Source organism: Bubalus bubalis, chromosome 4, assembly GCF_019923935.1.
Source record: "Bubalus bubalis isolate 160015118507 breed Murrah chromosome 4, NDDB_SH_1, whole genome shotgun sequence".
Classification (NCBI taxonomy): domain Eukaryota; kingdom Metazoa; phylum Chordata; class Mammalia; order Artiodactyla; family Bovidae; genus Bubalus; species Bubalus bubalis.
In genome coordinates this window covers 6,616,849-6,634,222 of record NC_059160.1, presented here as the reverse complement: position 1 = coordinate 6,634,222, position 17,374 = coordinate 6,616,849, and the positions used below count along the sequence as shown (strand labels likewise).

The 17,374-nt window shown below is 55.5% G+C and overlaps 1 protein-coding gene across 2 annotated transcripts in view; it reads right to left on the bottom strand.

The window, feature by feature from the left end:
* The window catches only part of NFAM1 (NFAT activating protein with ITAM motif 1), a 36,909-nt gene extending 22,920 nt beyond the window's left edge, over positions 1–13,989 (bottom strand). Inside the window, exon 1 of one of the 2 annotated variants that reach the window (XM_025282749.3) lies at positions 13,716–13,989. In XM_025282749.3, the coding sequence (XP_025138534.3) occupies positions 13,716–13,821 (106 nt within the window). In that variant the 5' untranslated portion in view covers positions 13,822–13,989. The remainder of the gene's footprint in view (positions 1–13,715) is intronic. The other variant, XM_044942474.2, reaches the window with a different exon arrangement.
* Positions 13,990–17,374: the final 3,385 nt, after the last annotated feature.

The window sequence follows — 17,374 nt, the reverse complement described above, 5'->3', positions numbered from 1 at the left end:
AGGGATGGTATCTCCACCATCGGATTTCCCTGGTGGCTCAGTGGTAAAGAACCCACCTGTCCGTGCAGGAGATGTGGGTTTGATCCCTGGGTCAGGAAGATCCCCTGGAGAAGGGCATAGCAACCCACTCCAGTATTCTTGGGAAATCCCATAGAGAAAGGAGCCTGGGCTACAGTCCCTGGGGTCACAAAGTGTCGGACAGGACTTAGTGACTAAACAACAACCACCACCTCCTCCTCCCTCGCTTACTGGCAGCTCCAAGGACTGCTAGAAAGCCAGGGGCCTGGCCAGAAATGAGGGGGCAGGAGGTGTTTGGGAGAAGACCAGTTTCTGGAGGCAGCCAGCCTCAGTTCAGATCCTGGCTCTGCCATTAGAAGCTGTGGAAGCTTGGGACTTCCCCTGCTGATCCAGTGGCTAAGATTCCATGCTCCTCTTGCAAGGGGACCAAGTTCGATCCCTGGTCAGGGAACTAGAGCCTGCGCATCACAACTAAAAGATTCCATACACCACAATAAAGATCAAAGATCTCGTGCGCCGAAACTAAGACCCAGCGCAGCCAAATAAATAGATATTTTTTTTAAAAGTTGTGCAAACCTAAGCAAGTGCCTTTACCTCTCTGAACCTCAGTGTCTTCCCTGAAACAAGGGGAGAAGAACAAGGCCAACCTCACAGGGTTGTCATGCGATAAAATGGGTCCAAGAACACAGCACGCCTGCTACAGAGCCGGGCTGCCTCTCCCCAGTGACAGCAGGCAGGGAAGCCAGACCAGTCCTAAGTCCTCGCTGGGAACCTGGAAGGGCAAATGCCAGCCTGACTCTTCTGCCCATGTAAATGACAGACCCTCAGCAGGGGGCGCCGCAGCACGGGGTGGTCTCCGGGCATGACGGGATCCCCCCAGGGCCCCGCGCCTCCTGCCCCAAGCCTCTCTGATATCTCAGGCCCTGTGCTGGGCTGGACATGGGGGTAGGCGACACCCCGGGGCGTGGATCCTGGGCGTGGCCTTCGACGCTGCCCATGGGCTGAACAGTGCGTGCCCAAGAGCCCTCCCCGCCAGGAGCCTCCTGCTGCTCTTCCCCCATCCTGCCCGCGTGTCTGCCACCCTGGTTGGGAAAGACTTTATCTACCACCCGCTGGCGCCTGATTCCTTCCTTTTCCGGTTCTTCTTTTGAATCTGTGGGCGCTTGAACTGTGTGGGTTTGAGAGCCCGTTGGCAGTCGGCGCCTCACTCCCATCTCTGGCCCAGGGACTCCAAGCTGAGTCCTCTGGGGGTGTGGCGGGGGGGCGCAGATCTGCAATCAAGGAACCTGACCAGGGGTGGGAGGGGTGCCCACCCCATCAGACCTCATGCTCCCAGCACAACATTCTCCTCTGACAGCTCCAGCGTCCAGCCTTCTCTCCTCCCCTGCCTGGCCAGCCTGGCACTACCCCCGAGGGAGCCACCTGCCATCCTGCTCCTGCCCTGCCTGACCCTGCCTGAACGCCTCCCCCCCCCGCCCCCCTGCCCAGCCAACCAGAGGAGGCCCAGGAAGGAGTCTGAAATCAATTTACAGGGTCGAGACACACAATTAAAAAAAAGAAATAGAACAGAGAGCATCTCATTTGTAGCGAGGTCGCTGTTTATGACCTTCTGGCTTGTTACATTCACACAACTGGGTTCAGACAGGGTCACACTATAACCATGCATCCCTTAACTTGGGGCCACTGTTAAGGAATTTTTTTTTTTTTTTTTTTAAGTTCCCTAGACTGGAGGATCCAGCCCATTTCTCCAGGCCCTGTGCAGCCCAACTCAGCTGCCTTCGGTTCTCACTTGCTCGCTCCCCAACATATGCCAAGCTTGCCAGGCTCTCGAGCCTTTGCCCACACTGTTTCCGTTGCCCAGCACGTCCTCCTGTGCCCTTCTCCTCCACAGACTGTGCAGTCAGCCTCTAGGTGGGCAGGACTCGCTCAGCCCCTCCCCCAGCTGCTCCTGTGCGCACACGCTCTGTTTATACAGCACAGACCCTCAGGCTTCGCAGTCAAGCCTGTGATGATAAGAACTAACCTCCACTGGGAGTGTTCCCTTTCACAGATGAGAAAACTGAGGCTCATAGAATGGAGAGGTTTGTCCAATCCGCAAAGTACTTAATAGTGGTGGAAAGGGTTAGTCACTCAATCATGTCCAACTCTTTGCAAACCCCATGGACTGTAGCCCTCCAGGCTCCTCTGTCCATGGGATTCTCCAGGCAGAATACTGGAGTGGGTAGCCATTTTCTTCTCCAGGGGATCTTCCTCCCAACCCAGGGATTGAATCTGGGTCTCCTGCATGACAGGCAGATTCTTTACCGTCTGAGCCACCAGAGGAGCCTGGTGGTAGAGGTGGGATTTTAAGCTGAGTCTCTTGAAGCCAATAACCCTACCCTCTTTATTTTTGTCTTTCTTTTTAACTGGTCGCACTGCAACATGTGAGATCTTAGTTCCCCAACCAAGGATGGAACCTGTCCCCCACTGCAGTGAAAGCGCAGAGTCTTAGCCACTGGACCACCAGGAAGTCCCTAACCCCCCAACTCTCTCTCTCTTATTTTAATTTAATGAATCTATTTATTTATTTTTGGCTGTGCTGGGTCTTCGTTGCTGCTTGGGCTTTTCCCTAGTTGCAGTGAGTAGGGGCTACTCTTCGTTGCAGCCTGCAGGCTTCTCACGGCAGTGGCGCCTCTTGGTGCAGAGCTCGGGCTCTAGGGCACCTGGGCTTCTGTGGCACCTGGGCCCAGTAGTTGCAGCTCCTGGGCTCTAGAGCACAGGTTCAATAGTTGTGGTGCTCAGGCTCAGCTGCTCCTTGGCTTGTGGGATCTGCCCGGACCAGGGATCAGACCCATGTCTCCTGCACTGGCTGTGCTCAGTTGCTCAGTGTGTCAACTCTTTGCGACCCCATGGTCTGTAGCCCACCAGGTTCCTCTGTCCATGGGATTCTCCAGGCAAGACTACGGGAGTGCGTTGCCATGCCCTCCTCCAGGCTGATTCTTTACCACTGAGCCACCAGCAAAGCCCCTTAACCACTACTCTAGGCAACCATTTAAAAAATCTCAAAGCAAGCAAAAAAGAAGACACTTGTCATGTGAAAGACCTGCCCTCTTTTAAAGGGAGATAATTCAGAGGCCCTTCCCCTAAATTTGGGTCATCTAACAGGCAGACCATTCTAAAGGAAAACAGTCCTGGGTGTTCATTGGAAGGACTGATGCTAAAGCTGAAACTCCAGTACTTTGGCCACCTCATGCGAAGAGTTGACTCATTGGAAAAGACTCTGATGCTGGGAGGGATTAGGGGCAGGAGGAGAAGGGGACGACAGAGGATGAGATGGCTGGATGGCATCACCGACTCAATGGACATGAGTTTGAGTGAACTCCGAGAGTTGGTGATGGACAGGGAGGCCTGGCCTGCTGCGATTCATGGGGTCACAAAGAGTCGGACACTTCTGAGCAACTGCAGGAGACCCGGGTTCAATCCCTGGGTCAGGAAGATTCCCCTGGAGAAGGAAATGGAAACCAGCGGGCCCCATGAGCCCTGCATAGCTGGTCCTGTGGCAAGGCCAGCCAGAGCCCGCCGGGGCCCCCTCCATTGCAGTAGTGACATCCCCTCACCCCCAGGATCTGACACACTCCCCAGCATCACTCCTGCTCCAGCTGCCCTGGCCCACTCTCTGTGCCTCTCCCCCACCAACCCTGAGCCAGGCCCTGGCCCCAGCTTCCCCCTCTGCCCAGAACGCCATCCTTTCTAGGGCACTGAGCCAAGGCTCTGTAGCCCAGAGATGGTGATCAAAGGTATCCATTCCAACTTAGGTCGATTTTAAATGAAAACACTTTGATTCTCCGGCTACAGAAGAAAGCTGTTCCCACGGTCTTTATTTTAGGCAGGAGTTCTGCCCTCCAATTTAGTTCTGGCATCTCTCAGAGCCGGGCCTCTTTTTCAAGGCCCTTCTGAAGGGCTGCAGGTGTGGGACTGCTGGTTTCATCACGGGGCTCTGGCCATTCGCCCGAGCACGAATCCCAGGACGCCACCGAAAAACGGGCGAGTCCTTCGGGGCACGCGCATCAAACACCGCGGTGCGCGGACCGAGCGGCTGATTAGGGAGAAGCGCGCAGCCGGCGCTGGAAGGCAGTCTTTGAACAGAGCGTGTGTATCCTGGAGCTTTTTAGCGCTCATGCCCCCGGAACACAGCCATCAGACTGGCTGTCACATTTTTCAACACCTCCGAATGACAAAGATGCTCACGGATGTGGCTTGCCTGGGGGTAGGGGGAGGGCGTTTCCACGTCTGCTTGCATCCTGTTCTCAGGCCTCCAGACTCGGGCCCCTGGGTGCACAGCGGCTACGTGGGGACACAAACCAAGGGCAGACCGTCAAGTGTTTAGTCCAGAAATGTCTAAGCTTCACTGGTGTTAATTGGTATTTTTACAGCAGTCACTTCCCTTCTGGCTTGTTTTGAAAGGCAAGTTGCTCCAACTTGGGGGCTTGTTTGAGAGTGTGGACGGGGGAAACATGGGACTGTTTCTCCCTTTACAACCCTGTTCTATCTTCAGAGAAGGCTGTCAGGACGGGTTGAAGGTGTGGTAGAGCCTTGTCTCCGAAAGGAGAGAAATGGAGTGAGGGGAGAGACCCCACCAGGACACCCCCTTCAGCAAGGAGTCTGTGGCCCCTCGAAGTCCCACTTGCGCTGGGAAGGGGGCTGCCTGACGAAACTGAAAGTGGTGAGATAAAGGGAAGTCTCAGGGGTGACCGAAACCCAGTGGACGGGCTGGCTGAGTGGGCAGGGGCTTCCTGGAGAGGCCAACCCTGGGAGCAGCACTTTGTTTTTTAAATTAGAACTCTTCAGGGCACCCCCTTCCATTATAAAAGCGCGCAACACGCTCCCTGTGCACATTCTAGAAGCCACAGTGAGGGATCAAGGAGGCCGTGGAGCTTGTGTGCAGTCCTCCCCCCACTGGTATCACAGCTGTGAGCGTTTTGATCTTTCTTGCCCACCTCTTTACTGAGCTGAACTTTGAAGGAAGAGCAGGAGCCAGGTTTAAAGGGGAGAGTCCAAGCGAGGGGGTTTAAGCACAAGGAAGCTTCTACAAGCCCTGAGCCAGGGCAGGGAGTTGGGGGGCTCCAGAGCCCTAGTGGAGTTGAAAGAAGGGGTTCCGGTAGGGGCCAGGAGGAGATTGAGGGTTGAATGTTGACCTAGAAACCTGGGGAACCTCTGCGGGCTTCTAAATTGGGAAGTGACCTGATCACACTTCCTGTTAGGGAGAGGACAGAGGGAAATACTAGAGAGCTCCAGACAGCCTTCCTTAGCAGCCTGAAACCCTCGCATTGGTGGTTTTGTTCTGTGGGGTTCAGTACCCGCCCCCAACCAGCTCCAGCCTCCTTTTAATATATAAATGCTTCTGGCTGGCAACTCACTAACTCCTTCCCGGGGACGCCTGTGCCAGATCACCTTTATCCCGATTTCTTTTAAGTCTCCACCTCCCCAAAGCTCCTACCCACTCCAGGAACAAAATCACTCAGTGTGCTCCTTCCTCCTCTCCCTCCCCTTCCGCATCCGCCCGTCTGCCAGCCTGGTCCTTCCCTCCCCCCCTCCCCCCACCACCCCTCCCCCCACCACCCCTCCCCCCCCCCACCCCTCCCCCCACCACCCCTCCCCCCACCACCCCTCCCATCCCATCCCCGCCCCTCCCACCCCATCTCAGCCCCGCCCTCCACCCCACCCTTCCCAACCCCCAGCCCCTGATGCTTCCCACGCTGGAGGTCAGTTAAGACCCTGAGACTAAGCTGTGGCTCCTTTCCAGCCTTGACCCTGACCTTACAGACCCCTCCTCTCCAGCCTTCCCCTGCCCTCCTCCTTACACAGCCCACCCCCAGAGGTTGAATACCTGTTCCTGGGTCGCCCCTACCCTCACCGGCTGCAGGTGAACTCAGTCCTGTCCCACACTTGAGAGCTCCTGCACATTCAGAACCAGGGGTGAACACCGTGGGGAGCAAGGGGGGTCTGTCAGGACAGGAAGAGTGGACCCGAAGGGACACCGCAGAGAGCACCAGAGTTCGACCTTGAACAACAGGTTGGAGTCACCAGGTGGGCAAATGCGAGGACACCTTTCAGGCCAAGGGACCTGCAGGAGCAAAAGCTCAGCGGCAGGCAGTCCTCAGCGTGGCTCGGAAGTGGGGTGTGGGCGGGCGGCGGGAGGAAAGGGTAGCCCAGGGCCAGGGGCAGGGGGCAGGGCAGATCCAGATGCTCTGCAGTGAACCAGCTGCTGGCAGCTAGGCTGAGCTGTGCTCCAATGGACCAGGGGCTGTCTCCTGGGCCCCCAGCTCCTTAGGACAGCTCTGAGAAGGGGAGGCTCTGATTTAAAGGGTGTGCCTGTTTTAAATCTCTGGGAGAAGGTGAGGGACAGGGAGGCCTGGCCTGCTGCAGTCCACGGGGTCGCAAAGAGTCGGACACTGAGCGACTGAACAACAAATGTTTTAAATCTGGTGTGTGGGGCCAGGTATGAACTTGCCTTCAGACACACATCCTTGGACCCTATGACCAACGCTGGAACAAGTGTCTCCCCTGACTGTCCGAGGACGGGCTGCTCGATGGGAGGGCACGCCTGCCCTTAGGCTTGGGCTGCACCCACTTGGTGCCTCCCTCCTGCCCACCGCCCCACAACCTCCCCATCAGCAGCAAGCAGGGATGAGCCCAGAGCCTCCAAGGGGCCCCTGCCCTGGCTCTGCTATATCTCAGCCGCAGCCCACGCAGTCCTGGGACAGGGTGGGGGGGTGGGTGGGAGCACATACCTGCCAGGCCCCCAACCTTCTCCAGACAGCCTGTCCCCATGGTTGAGGTCCACAGACCTTCCCTGAGGGGTCCCGGGTGCCAGCCCTGGGGTCATCGGTGTCCCAGATGTGCCTTCCTATTGCCCCGGGCAAGAGGCCTGCTTAGGAGGGAAGCTGGGGCTCAGAGCAGGCAGGGAAGCTGGAGGGGGTCAGATCCTGTCTCGGGGTTCTCGGGCACCCACTCCCTCGGTCACAAGTCAGGAGGGTTTTGTCATTCCTCTCCTGGTGGCATCACATCTCCACCCTGCTCAGCGCTCCTCAGGGGGTTGTCTGACTGGGAGCTGAATTCTTCCTGTTACTGTATTTCCTGGGCATCCTCTGGGTGCCAGGCTCCGTGCTGGGAGCCAAGGATTCGAAGCCAAGTAAGTCCACATGTGTCCTGCCCTCGTGAAGCTCGCAGTTCACACAGGGAGGAGGAAAGTGCAGAGAGAAGCAGTCTTAATGGGAACATACCCGCTGGAGGCACTGAACACACGTGTGCCTGGAGACCACACATGAGCGTTCCGAGATGGGAACACCTGGAACGTCAATCGTAACTAAATAGATCGCAGCATGTTCATTCAGTGGGACGCTCCACAGCAGGGGTTGACAAACGTGTTCTGTAAAGGGCCAGGGAATAAATATTTTCCACTTTGTGAGCCATATGGTCTCTATCGCAGCTACTCTTCTCTGCTGTTGTGGGGGCAAAAGCAGCCATAAATGAGCCATGAATGGATAGGCATGGCTGTGTTCCAATAAAACTTTATTTATGGACATGGAAATGGGAATACAGTCATCACTCACTCTCCATGGAGGACTGGGTCCTGCACCCGTTACAGACACCAAAATCCACAGATGCTCAAGACACAGGGTATCTTGAGAGTGATGGGGGTACAGGGGGTTTGTTATTCAGTTGCTCAGTCGTGTCTGACTCTTTTGCAACCCCATGGACTGTAGGCCACCAGGCTCCTCTGTCCATGTAATTTTCCAGCCAAGAATATTGGAGTGAGTTACCATTTCCTTCTCCAAGGGATATTCCTGACCAGGGATTGAACCCGAATCTCCTGCATTGGCAGGTGGGTTCTTTACCACTGAGCCACCAGGGAAGCCTGTACAGTGCCCCTTGGGGCACTGGAATGTTCTCTTTCTTGACCTGGATGGTAGACACATAGGGCTATGTTTATTTAATATGTATCACACTTTTCTGTGTCTGTATTATATTTTATGCAGCTCCCCTGGGGCTCAGTGGTAAAGACTCTGCCTGCATGTAATACAGGAGACTCGAATTTGATCCGTGGGTCGGAAAGCTCCTGTGGAATAGGAAATGGCAACCCACTCCAGTATTGCCTGGGAAATCCCATGGACAGAGGAGCCTGGCAGGCTATAGTCCGTGGGGTCACAAAGAGTAGGACAGGACTTAGCAACTAAACGACAACCACAAAAGTTATATTTCATGATATAATGACATAGGATTCATAAAATGGCATAAGATTCCCATATACAGCTGACCCTTGAACAACGTGGTGGTTAGAGGCACTGAACCGCGCACAGGTGAAAATCCAAGTGTAACTTTACAGGCGGCCCTCCGTATCCAAGGTTCCACATCCTCAGAGAACCAACAGTATAGCTGTTATATTTACTACTGAAAAACACCTGTGTATAAATGTACCTGAGCAGTTCAAATGCATGCTGTCCAAAGGTTAGCTGCACTTTAAATCATCTGTAGATCACGTATAGTACCTAATACAGGAATTTCCTTGGTGGTCCAGTGGCCAAGAGTCTGTGCTCCCAATGCAGGGGGCCGGGGTTTGATTCCCAGTCGGGGGACTAGATCTCATGCAGGCAATTAAGAGTTGCACATGCCACATGCTACAACTAAGACTCAGTGCAGCCAAAATTAACAAAAAAAAAGACTAATACAATGTAAGTACTATGTGAGTAGTTGTAAATACAATGTAAAAGCTATATAAATAGTTGCCATGAGAACTGCAAATTCAAGTTTTGCTTTTTGGAACTTCCTGGAAATTTTTTTTCCCCTGAATATTTTCAATCTGGTGTTGGTTAAATCCGCAGACACAGAACTGGCAGATACAGAGGGCTTAAGTATAAAATTATACTTCATTGTACAATTTCATATTCACACTGTGAAATATGTATTCTTCTCTTGATGTTTTTCTGACCATTAGAAAAATACATTCATAACTCCATACAAAAAGGCAGCGGGTTGGACTTACCCCTCAGTGGCCAGGGTTTGGGACCCCTGCTCTTTACCAACCAAAATAAACCAGCCACATTGTCAACCAGATGTAGCTTAAAAAACATAATGTTTGGACTTGCCTGGTGGTCCAGTGTTTAAGAATCTGCTTGCCATTGCAGAGGACACAGGTTCAATCCCTGGCCTGGGGTGATCCCACATACGGAGAGGCAACTCAGTTCCTGTGCCACAGCTACTGAGCCCTCGCGCTCTAGAGCCTGTTTTTCGCAACAAGAGAAGCCTGTGGACCACAACTAAAGAGGGCCTGTGCCTCTTGCCACAGCTGGAGAAAGCCTGCACACAGCAGCAGAGCCCGTGCAGCCAAAAGTGAATAAATAAATACATTTTAAAAAGACGTTGAGTGAAAGAAGTAGGTCGCAGAGAACACCCACAACATCATTCTGACTATACAAAGTTCAAAAATAAAGCCAAGCTAATCTATATCGTTTAGGGACACAAACCAAAGGATAAAAGTACAAAAAAAATGCCAGGAAGCAATTGCCCTAAACTCAGGATGGTGGTTCCTCTGCGTGGGGGGTGTCTTGGGAGGCGTCCAGGGGCTTTGGGGCCCTAGAATGTTTTCTTTCTTGACCTGGATGGTAGACACGCCAGACTTGGCTTTGTAATATTTATGGTACTTCTCTGCGTATGTATTCTATTTCTCAGTTTTAAAAGAGAAAGCACTGCCAATGCCCCATTGGAACGGCATCTGCACTCCTACCTGACAGGCGTTTCTGATCCACGCGGACCCACATCCCAGTGGGAATCGTATCCCGCAGCTCTACTAAGAGACCCTCCTCCCCAGCGTGTCTGAACCTCTCGCCATGCCCTCCCCCGGGCTCTGCCTTCTGGCCTCCCAGCCTTTATTCCTGCTGTGCCTGCCACCCACCCACCTGCTCTGTCTCCTCCCCGCCGCCCCCTCCAGCACCCGCTCTGCCCCACCTCCAACAGGGAGGTCTTCTCCTCCGCCTGCCTCGGAAGCTCTTTATTGGGATTAGAGGAAGATCAAAAGCAGAGGCCAGTCCTGACAGAGGCCTGGAGCTGCAGGGAGGGAGGCAGCAGGCTCCCGAACAGCTTTTGGACAACAAAGGAAGTGGTGACACCTGAGCCCAGAGCTAACGGGGGAGGGGAGGCGAACCTGCATCAGGACTCTGGCCCTGGAGTCATGTTTCTGCGGGTGAGTCTCACGGTTTCCGCCAGGCTGGGAGTAGGGGCTGCGGCTTATTCACCCCCAGTTCCCCCCAGTGCCTGGAACTGGTCCTCTTTAATGAATAGTTGAGAAATAAATACAGCCAGGGAGAGACTGGAGACTGATGTTTGTTGAGGACACCAAGGCTCAGAAAGGTTAAGGAACTTCCCTGAGGTCACACAGCAGTCAATAGAAGAAGGCAGGATTTGAAGAAGCTCTGTCTGGCTTCAAAGCCCTTGGAAGTGACTTGAAGCCTGGTGGAAGCAGGGCTAGAGCAGGCGTGTAGCTGCTCTCAGGAAAGCTGAGCCTCAGACTCAGATGATTCTCTTCTAAGAGGTGCCCTTCAGACCAGAGGTAGCCGCTAGACCCTTTGAGAAAAGTAGAATTTGCAGAGAGATCAGAGCAGAGCAGGGGAGGAAGGTTGGGAGCAAGAACGGTCCTGAGCTGCCATCCTAGGGTGTTGCTAGAGGCCCCTGGAAAGGTCAGAGTGACCCCAAAGAGCCCGGGTGCTCCCCAAGATGTAGAGCCAGCCAACTGAATCTTGCATCTTGATTGGCTCTGCTAGGCAGGCAGGTGGCTGACATTCTCTGAGCTCTCATCACGTGCACCTTCAGGCATTACTACTGCAGCCGCTTGACAGGTGAGGCCATCGAGCAACATTAAGAACCTGCCCAAGGGGACTTCCCTGGTGCTCCAGTGGCTAAAGGGCTTCCCAGGTGGCTCAGTAGTAAAGAATTTGCCCGCCAATGCAGGAGACAACGGAGAAGGCAATGGCAACCCACTCCAGTACTCTTCTGGAAAATCCCATGGACAGAGGAGCCTGGTAGGCTGCAGTCTACGGGGTCGCGAAGAGTCGGACACGACTGAGCGACTTCACTTTCACTTCTCACTTTCATGCATTGGAGAAGGAAATGGCAACCCACTCCAGTGTTCTTGCCTGGAGAATCCCAGGGACGGGGGAGCCTGGTGGGCTGCCGTCTATGGGGTCGCACAGAGTCGGACACGACTGAAGCGACTTAACAGCAGTAGTAGCAGCAGCAGGAGACAAGAGTTCAATCCGTGGTCTAGGAAGATCCCATGGAGAAGGAAATGGCAACCCACTCCAGTATGCTGGCCTAGAGAATCGCATGGACAGAGGAACCTGGTGGGCTACAGTCCATGGGGTCGCAAAAAGAGTAGGACATGACTTAGTGACTAAACAACAACAACCAGGGGCTAAGACTCCTCACTCTCAATACAGACAGCCTGAGTTCGATCCTTGGTCAGGGAGCTAGATCCCACATGCCATACTAAGAGTTCTCATGTCACAGCTGAAGATCTCGCGTGACACAACAAAGATCCCTTGCAGCCAAATAAACAAGTAAAGAAATATAAATATTGAAAAAAAAAGAAAGAACCTGCCCAGGGGCCCAGGTCCAAAGCAGAGCTCAGATCCAGACTCTGTACACCCTGGCCTGCACACAACCCTACATCAGGTGGTCCAGGGAAACCGTGTATTGAGCCCAAGCTTCAACGACGACGCTCCCCGAGGTCCCCCATGGACACTCCTGAGGCTGCAGGTGCTGGTGGCTGATGGAGCTGGCTGCACCAGGCGGGTGGGTGAGGTCAGGGGCGGTTTGGGGGATGTGAGAGAAACTGGATTCCCTCCATCAGACTCTCAAAGCTCGGAGACAAGAGGGTGGGGAGGGGCATGGCACAGCCTAGAGACAGAACCCAGGACCCGCAGGGGAAGGACCAGGAGTACCGGGTGCTGTCTGCTGCTGCAAGAGGAGACCACAAGGTGCTTCCACCTCTTGCGAAAGAGCAGAGTTTCTCTTGTGTACAATGTTTGCTGCAATCCTGGGGGGCCGGGGGCGGGGAATATGTTGTTTGTTTGTGGTCAAGACAGTTACAAACAGCACTTTTCACAGCAGCACCCCAAAAGTCTCTTCTACTCAGTTACTGGGGTGTGCGGGGGTCCCTTTGGGGGAGGAGGGACCACACAAAGAGAAATGATGGGAACTGGGGAGGAAATTAAAACGAATGAGTTTCAACACTTGTCACCAAGAAGCTGCATTTTCTCAGCCTTCTTTGCATTGGGGGCGGGGAGGGGGTTTGGTGACCGGGTTGGGGGTGTGAGGTGCACAGATGCAAGGAGATGACCTCACAGGGGCTGGGCTGTCAGGCCTGCGGTGGGGCTGGGTACACCCAGTTGAGTCTTGCCTTCCCAAAGGGGTAGATTTTTTGTGAAGGATGTTCTTTACAAAGAAAGGCAAGAGGACCCCTGGAGCCCACTTCCAAGGGTCAGTTCAGAGCTGAACCTGGCCTCTACTCACCCTCTAGGCTGTGGGCCAGCTATCTGGCTGCGCTGGGCCTCGATTTCTCGGTGCTTACATGGTGCCAATGGGAACAGCGCCCCAAGGGTGCCTTGAAGGGGCTTGAGTACAAGTGTGAAGCCCAGCTTATGTGCACAGAGAGGCTAATTTATGATAATAAGAGTAGATGGCGAACCTCCCTGGTGGTTCAGTGGCTAAGACTCTGCTCTTCCAATGCAGGGGGCCGGGGTTAATTCTCTGGTCAGGGAACTAGATCCCACATGCTGCAACTAACAATTCACATGTTGCAACTAGAGATCTCGCATGTCGCAACTAACACCCAGCGCAGCCAAATAAATACATTTTTAAAAAATATATGGACAAATATAGCTGTTATTGCTTACGGTATGAATGAAAGGCAGAGGATGGAGCAGAAAGGTGGGAGCAGCTCCTGGAAGGCTCATAAAAATCAAGGTGAATGAGAAGGAAAGCATCCAGCCTGCACCCAGCCTGCCCAGCGCAGTGGGCGGATGCTGGGGCTACAGGAGGGTGGGCACTGCCCAGGTGAGACAGCCTCAGAGACCCCAGAGCCAGGCTGGGCAGCCCTGGTGGGGGACACTCCTGGGAGTTCCCTGGCCTGGATGAACTGGCCCCTAGACCACCTATCCTAGGGCCAGGCTTGGATCCATCCCCCAGCTTCCCAGGCACCTTGCCCTATGACCAGCCGTGGCCTCCCTCCCTCCGCCCCACCTTTCCCAACCGGGGGGCTGCAACACCAATGGGCAGGTTCAAGGCGTGGGTTCCGCAGTCAGATACCTTGGGGGTGAGCTGCCCCTTCCCAGAGATCCCACACCCCACCGGATGGCCCCCCTCCCCTGCCCGCAGCAACGCCCACCCACCTCGCTGAGGGGCCAGGGGGTCAGGAGGAGCCGGGAGAGAGGCTGTTCCAGCAGCGAGACTGGGGGCGCGGCCCCGCCTCTTCAAAAGCCACCTCGGCAAGGCATTAGCTAAACATCTCCCGGTCCCCGAAGGCTTTCCCTGTGAAGTCTGCAATGTTCAAACGCAACCAGCAAATCCCCGGAGACGGGTCCAGGGAATTAGCCGCGCGGCGGATGAAAGCGGCTGTGATGTACTGGAGGCAGAGAGCGCGGGAGGAGGGGAGGACCGAGTACCTGCGCCTGCCAGCGGCAGGGTCCAGGGGAACAGGATCAAGCCCAGCAGCCTGGGGGCCGGGAGGGGGCCCGGCCAGGCCCTCCGTCGCGGAGGCCAGCTCTCCATCGGGGCCTTCTTCCTCTTTAGGTCGCGGGCGGGGACAGCCTGCTGGTAGCCACGGTTGCCCTTGGCGTCCTTAACAGGCTCCTCCCCGGCCAGCCTTCTGCTTCCTCCAGGTCTCAGTTGGCCGCCTTGTCCTCTCAGTGACCCCGGACTTTCCTGGTGGGAACAGTTTCAGGCCAGGGCGCCGCCAGGCGAGGATGCGGGACTCCCACCCGTCCAGGATGTGCAGATGTGAGTTGGAGAGCCAAGAACTGATGCTTTTGAACTGTGGTGCTGGAGAAGACTCTTGAGCGTCCCTTGGACTGCAAGGGGATCCAACCAGTCCATCCTTAAGGAAATCAACCCTGAATATTCATTGGAAGGACTGATGCTGAAGCTCCACCTGATGCGAAGAGATAATGCATTGGAAAAGACCCTGATGCTGGGAAACATTGAGGGCAAGAGGAGAAGGGGTGACAGAGGATGAGATGGTTGGATGATATCACTGACTCAACGGACATGAGTTTGAGCAGACTCTGGGAGATAGTGAAGGACAGGGAAGCCTGGCGTGCTGCAGTCCATGCGGTTGCAAAGAGCTGGACACGACTCAGCACTGAACAACAACAGGACATGCAGAAGAACAGAGAGGGGCTAGGCCTCCCATTCACGCCCCACCCTCACCCCTGAGGCAGTGGCTTCTCCCCTTCTCAGCCCCTTTTCTGCTGGATAAATTAGCCCAAAGGAGGACAGGTCTAGCTGCTCAGGCCTGAAACTCTAAAAAAAAAACAGCATACCAACCCCATTCACACAAACTGCCCCTCGGAAATAGCCCAGGAGCCCCTTGGATCAAGGTGCTCCTCAAAGAGGATGGTTTGGGATGGGGGAGTGGAAGAGGCTAGGGGGATGAGGGAGGGGCAGGCATTTGGGGGGTGGGGGGTGGGCAAGAGCCCCAAGTTTCCAGCCTTTCCTGGAGACCAAAAAGCCTGCTGTCTTTCTTTAGCCCAGCAACAGCTGCCATGGGGGTCCCCCTGAGAGGCCCAGCAGACACCTCCCCTCCGACCCACCTCAGATGTCTTACCTGCTGTAGCTCCCCTAAACTCGAGCCGCCCCTCCGCCACCGGGAGGCCCAGGAATCACTTCCCCATCAGGAGTGAACCCCAGTCCCTGTCCTCCCCTCCACAGGCCCCCAACACGGGTCAGTGACTACCTGCCTCTTGGGTCCCTCTCCCCAGCAGACTGGAAGCCGATGCAGGCCTAGCATTCTGGAGCCCCACACCGGGCAGAGCCGGGTGGCATGGGGGACAAATGCATGCCTGCCTGTCCAGAGGAGCAGAGGGAAGGGGTCTGGGGTGGAGGTGAGCAGCCAGCTGGCCCGCAGAGGAAGGCAGGGTGGGGGTGGGGGGCCGTGGGCACTGAAGTGGTAAGTTTCAGCACAAGTTGAGCACGCCCCCTTTTTCCCCCATCACTGTTGATGCTCCTCAGTCACTGGTCGTGTCTGACTCTTTTGCAACCCCATAGGCTGCAGCCCGCCGGGCTCCTCCATCCGTGGGATTCTCCAGGCAAGAATACTGGAGTGAGTGGCCATGCCTCACTCCAGAGGATCTTCCCAACCCCAGGGATCAAACTTGAGTCTCCTGCAAATCAACTGCATTACAGGCAGATTCCTTACCACTGAGCCACCGAGGAAGCCCCTAGTACCCCATCAACCCTCAAGATCAAGGCTTTTATCCCAATCTGACAAACTCTGCCCCCAAGAGGCAAAGCGATGTGCCCATGATAGGGGTAGCCTGGCTGGGTGAAGCCAGAGCCTCTCTCCCCACCCCTAACTGGCCTCCAGGGATGGCAGCACTGGGTCTAGTTTCTGCCCTTGGTCTAAACGCTTTCCCCTCAGCCGCTGAGCACACGAACAGTGAAAACCAGAAAGCTGTTTCCTACCAACTCCAGGAGCACCAGGAGGACGCAGGCAGCAGGGCCCGCCCGCCAGGTGAGGAAGACGGATGAACAGCAGACACTTCCTGCGGGCTAGGGGGCGGCAGGACCCCAGTGGTATTGACTGTGGATCCATCACCGTGATACATGATCGCAGATGTCGCGGTGAGGCACAGATAATCGGCTTCACGCTGTCTCCGAGCTCCTGGGGGGAGCAGGTTGTCTAAGCACCTCGATGCCATGGTGATAGACGTCATGTTAATGCCTCCACGCACGGAGGGAGCGTTATAAAGGCATCGGTCTGCGCCTCCAGGAGTCTCTTTATGACTTGGCATCAGGAGGCGGCCGAGTGCCAGGCCGCCTTGGAGCAGGGACCCCTGCCTGTCCCCTCTGGGGCCGCTCTGCCCACCCCGCACCCCTGCGACCACCAACACAGAGCCTGAGGCCCCCTAATGGTGCCACCTGAGCCCTGGGTCTGCAAGCCCCGGGGTCTTAGGAACTTTGCTGCCTCTGGGCCCGAGTCTAGCCTGCAGCCTTTTGCCTTCTTGGGGGCCTCCCATTTGTCTTTTTTTACCTCTGCCTCCCCTGAGCCTAGCACAGGGCCGGCACCTGGTCTGTGCTCAATAAATCCTGGTGCACGAATGAAGGATGAATGAGCCTAAGTGCCTCCCTCCGAGGCTGGCTGTGGAGGTGGGTGCCTCAGGGCATCAGGCTGGACTCCGGGGTGGAGCTGGAGGAGGCGGGCACCCTCCCCAGGCAGACATGACCTGAAAGGAAGTGGCCAGAAGTCCAGGGTCATTGTTGAGTTTCCTAGATAGTCTGAGGCCACCCAGCCCCTGGGGAGAGGCAGGCGCAGACATTGGGTGGGGAGCCAGGGGCCCAGGCCCTGCCATCTGGGCCTCAGTGATGGTGATGAAAGAGAAGTTGCAGTGCATTCAGGAACCACAGTTTCCTCAAGACTCCGCCTCCTCTCCTTGAAGCAGCTGCCGGGCAGTGAACTTGCTGGACTTGGGGCCACAGGCCTCTCCTCTCCCCTGCCTTTGGGGGGAGCTGCGATCAGTGGGTGAAAGGAAGAGCAGACCATGTAAGGCCCCACTGGCACCTCCGGGGCAGCCTTTGGGCCAGGCCTCCGCAGCTGAGTCTGCAGGCAAGGGCCCCAGGGCCCGCTCATTTCAGCTCCTGCTGTCGCCCAGTCGTCTGTTCCACCCTTCTATCCATCCGTCATCTCTTCGCATTTTGCTGTGCACTTGTTCCTCCCTAGGCATTGGCCTCCACAGGAGGATGCAGAAGTGAAAGACCCCAGTTTTGAGGAGCCCATGTCTCGGGTGGGAGAGCAGCCGTCTGCACAATTACACAATCGCATGGCAGTTCAGAGCAGTTACTCAACCAACGCCAGACACACTATATGAGACAATTTTAATCTACACATCTATTTAATGCTCACTGCAATTCCATGAGGTAGGTTTTATAATCAGGCTTCCCAGGTGGTGCTAGTGGTAAAGAACCCACCTGCCAACACAGGGGACTTGAGATGTGGGCTTAATCCCTGAGTTGGGAAGATCCCCTGGAGGAGGGAATGGCAATCCACTCCAGTATTCTTGCCTGGAGAATCCCATGGACAGAGGAGCCTGGCTGGCTACAGTCTGTG